Source organism: Carlito syrichta, unplaced genomic scaffold (assembly GCF_000164805.1).
Source record: "Carlito syrichta isolate Samal-C Ts95f unplaced genomic scaffold, Tarsius_syrichta-2.0.1 Scaffold117994, whole genome shotgun sequence".
Classification (NCBI taxonomy): Eukaryota; Metazoa; Chordata; class Mammalia; order Primates; family Tarsiidae; genus Carlito; species Carlito syrichta.
The window spans coordinates 11,441-15,590 of NW_007062090.1; the positions used below are offsets into that span (position 1 = coordinate 11,441).

At 60.8% G+C, this 4,150-nt stretch overlaps 1 protein-coding gene across 1 annotated transcript in view; it reads right to left on the reverse strand.

The window, feature by feature from the left end:
- Nucleotides 1–1,937: 1,937 nt before the first annotated feature.
- Nucleotides 1,938–4,150, reverse strand: part of ACY3 (aminoacylase 3) — a 4,130-nt gene continuing 1,917 nt past the window's right edge. Inside the window, exons 3-5 of the mRNA XM_021707449.1 lie at nt 3,952–4,059; nt 3,667–3,776; nt 1,938–2,284 (exon numbers count right to left, since the gene is read on the reverse strand). Coding sequence (XP_021563124.1) covers nt 2,069–2,284; nt 3,667–3,776; nt 3,952–4,059 — 434 coding nt within the window. The 3' untranslated portion in view covers nt 1,938–2,068. The remainder of the gene's footprint in view (nt 2,285–3,666; nt 3,777–3,951; nt 4,060–4,150) is intronic.

Sequence of the window (4,150 nt, forward strand, 5' to 3'; positions counted from 1 at the left end):
AGGGCGGGAGGACGGAGCGCCGGGCCATGAGCCAGGTGGGCTTGGGCCGCTGGGAACAGCAGGACTGGGCCCCATGCTGCCCTGCCCAGTGCCTCCCGCTGTGACACCCTGCAGGACGCCTGCAGCGGGGCTGTGACAGCCCCCTCCCCTGACGCCAGGGTGGGGTGCGCCCACGGAATGGGGGGTCCTCGCTGCTGGGTGCCTCCCCTCTGTGTCTCCGCAGCTGGGCGGGCTATCCTGGGTGGGCAGAGCTCGGTCCAGCACCCCCTCTCCCGTCCTGACTGTCCCAACACCAGGGACACGGAGCCGATGACACACCCGGAAGTGCACATCTGGCCGCATGCGGTCCCTCCAGATCACCCAAGGCCCTGAGCCTCTCATGTGCATGGAGACACACACACACACGCCACGGGGCACACGGGTAGGCACATGCACAAGCATACACATGTGTGTGCACATGTAAGAGGGGACCCCAAAAAATCCCAGAATGAGCCGGGCTCGGTGGCTCAGCCTGTCATCCCGCGCTTTGGGAGGCCGAGGCAAGTGGATTGCCTGAGCCCGCGGGTTGGAGATCCACCCTGGGCAACTTGGTGAGACCTCGTCTCTACAATAAATAAAAAATCAGCCGGGCGTGGTAGCGTGCGCCTGTAGTTCCAGCTACTTGGAAGGCTGAGGTGGAAGGATTGCCGGAGCTCAGCAGGTCAAGGTTGCGGTGGCCGGGAGCGGCCACTGCACTCCAGTGTGGGTGACAGAGCGAGACTCCAACTCAAAAAAAATTTTTTTTAATTGCCAGGTGTAAACATGGCTGGGTGGCTTAGCCTGTAATCCCAGCACTTTGGGAGGCTGAGGTGAGTGGATTGCCCGAGCCCGCGGGTTTGAGACCCACCTGGGCAACTTGACGAGACCTCATCTCTACAATAATCAAAAAATCAGCCGGGCGTGGTAGAGCGCGCCTGTAGTTCCAGCTTACTCAGAAGGCTGAGGCGGAAGGATCACCGGAGCCCAGCGGGTCGAGGCTGCCCTCCAGTCTGGGCGACAGAGTGAGACTCCAACTCAACAACAACAAAAATCCAGAGTGATCTTCTGGAGGGCAGGCCCCTTATAGTCCAGGCTTCTCCTCCACCCCCAGGTAAGTGTTCCAGGAACCCACTGGCATCCGTGGATCAGCTAGTGTTGTTGCTGCCTCCGGCTTCCGTGAATTTTTTCTGGAGATTCTTCCATCGCGTTTGCCCATTTCATGATGGAGGATTGACTCAGCGCGCCTGCCCTCCCTGCGCTGAGCGTTCAGCAGTTTCTGACCCCAAACGGCCTGACCCCCGTGCCCCGCCCTCCCTATCCACCCACCCTCGCCCCACGTGACTTTTTTTTGTTTCCCGGGATGAAAAAAGTCCTCCAAGGGAAACGTTTTGCCGACGTGGAAGAGGCGAAACCAAGAACGGCAGAAGCCCTCAAAGGCATCCGCTCGGACGAGTTCAAACGCTGTTCTGAGCAGTGGGAACAGTGTCTGGATAGGCGCATTGCATCCGATGGAGAGAGTTTGAAGGCGACTGGCGTTTACACATGTAAGAATACACAATTTTTTATAAATAAATTCCATTTCTGGGGTTCCTCTCGGACATGAGCATATGCTCTGCTCTCCCCAGACTAATCTCTGACCCCAGACTGTAGGGGCTTGGGGTCCTTTCGGGGTTGTGACCTTCTCTGGGAACCCCTCTGCTGGCCCTAGGCAGTCCTCCTAGTCTTCCTCCACACTACGGGGTCTCCCCTGAAGCATGTGCCCAAGCAACTGTGGGCACAGAGACAGCCACCACCAGCCCCAGGACACACAGCGTGTCCAAGGCTGCCCTGGCCAGAGATGCCCCAGGTCCTGGGATCAACCCTCTCTTCCTCCACCCCAGCCAGAGAAGGGCCACGCCGGACAGAGGACACAAAGCGTGGACCTCTGGACATTTTCTGTTTTATAGAACGGGAAATGGCGGCCAGGAGCGAGGGGCCCCTGAGCTTGGAATTGGGTCTCCAGGCCCATTGTTCGGATGGGAAGGCTGAGGCCGAGCAGGGGTGGCTTGGATTAGGAAGCCGGGGTGGGGACGGGGGTCAGCGCGGGCAGGGCGGGCACGGTGAACGTGAGCTTCTCGGTGAGGAGGAAGGCCGTGCCCTTCTCGTAGTAGGCGGCCTCGTTAATGAACACGGGGTACACAGTGGACGCCCCCTCGAAGAGCAGGTCTTCACCGCTGAACATCTGGAAGATGGGTGCCCCGGGCCACAGCGGCTCGAAGTCTCGGTCCTGGGAGGTGAGCAAAGGCTGAGGTTGCTGGGGAATGGTGGGTGGCTTACCAGCGCCTCTGCCCACACCACACGGAGCACGGCCCTCGTGGGGGTCACTCCAGCTTGGCCCCTAAGAGATGCCCCCCACGCGTGGCCCTCCCCGCCCCCTCTTCACTTCCTCAGTCAATGTGGAAGAGACGGGGTCTCGCCAAGTTGCCCAGGCTGGTCTCCAACCCCAGGCTCAGGCAATCCTCTTGCCTCGGCCTCCCAAAGTGCTGGGACAGGCTTGAGCCACTGTGCCCGGCCTGAGGCATAAATTAAGCCATTCATAGCACTTAAAACAGTGTCTGGCACACAATAAGTACAATATAACACTTCATTAAATATAAAACTGGGCCGGGCTCGGTGGCTCAGCTTGTCATCCCAGCACTTTGGGAGGCCGAGGCAAGTGGATTGCCTGAGCCCGAGGGTTCAAAACCAGCCCGGGCCACTTGGCGAGACCTTGTCTCGACAATAAATCAAAAAACTAGCCGGGCGTGGTAGTGCGCGCCTATAATTCCGGCTCCTTGGAAGGCTGAGGTGGAAGGATCGCCAGAGCCCAGCAGATCAATACTGGGGTGGCTGTGAGTGTGCCACTGCCCGCCAGCCTTGGCGATGGAGTGAGACTCCAGCTCAAAAAAATAATAATAAAATAAAATTGTAGGAGAAACCACCCAAAGTCACTACTATTACTTGACATCTGCAGGGCTGGCTTAAGACCCTCTGGCCCTAAACACGGGAAGGACGGTGCTGTCTTCACCATCGTGTCATCACAAGATGACACCTCGAAATACAGACACAACCAGGGAACAAAAGCCACGGGCCTGCACCAGACCCCGTGTGGCAGCGAATGAAGGTGCAGCTTGCGGGCTGCCAGTTCCTCCTGGCCACCCATCCCAGCAACCGAGAAGCAGGATTGCCCAGGCCTGGAACATTCCAGAAGGGAGACACTTGGGCGGTTTACTAGCGGGCCGGGGGATGCTCCTGGAACCCACAGGGGCGAGTTCTGCATGTATGCCTGCAGGCAGGTGAACAGGGTTGAGCGGACGCCATGCCCCCTCCCTCCTGCTGCCTTCTGCAGCCAGGGAAGGGCTGTCCGGGCTGTGGAAGAGACGCTTGGCGCCCCACGGGAGCTGTGGGGGTCACTGAGGCCCACAGGCTAGGCCCGAGGGTGGGGTTCCAGGGAAGGCAGTGGGGGGAGGGGCAGGCGGAGGGTGCACCGCCCAGCCTCCTGTCCTGCTCCCGAACTTGAGGTGCCGGCGGGCTGGTGGGAGGCTTGATTCCTCCCTCTGGGCCTCGGCCGTCCTTGACACCCCTCCCCCAGAGCTGTGGGCCCAGCGGTCACCCCGAGCACAGGCACACCTGCAACTGAGGATGCACGGTGCCCGCCAGGTCCCCGTCTTCGGTGCGCGGGAAGTCCACGGCGCCCACGTTTCTGTAGGCTTCCATCTCAAAGGCAGGAAAGGCCGTGCCTGTGTGCGAGGCTGGGCGTGTGAGCCCGTCCCTCTCCCGCGCGGGGGACAGAGCGGGCCGTGGGGGCCACCAGGGGCTGGATCCCAGCCCGCCTGCAAGCCCCGGTCCCTGGCCTCTGAGCCAGATCCGCTCTTCTCTGGGCCTCAGTTTCCCACAAATCCCCTGGGGTCTCACCTTGGTTGAAGAGCTCGATGAAGTCCAGAACTCTGGCCACCAGGGCCCTCATCCGAGAAAAAACGTCTGCCCGCAGCACGCCCTGGGGCTGGGGACCCAGCTCCAGGCCTGGGGACGGGAGGCAAGGGGTCAGGCCGGCACGGGCCAGTTGCGGGGCGGGAGACCTCAGGACCCAACTCTGGAGAGTCCCCGCCCCCTG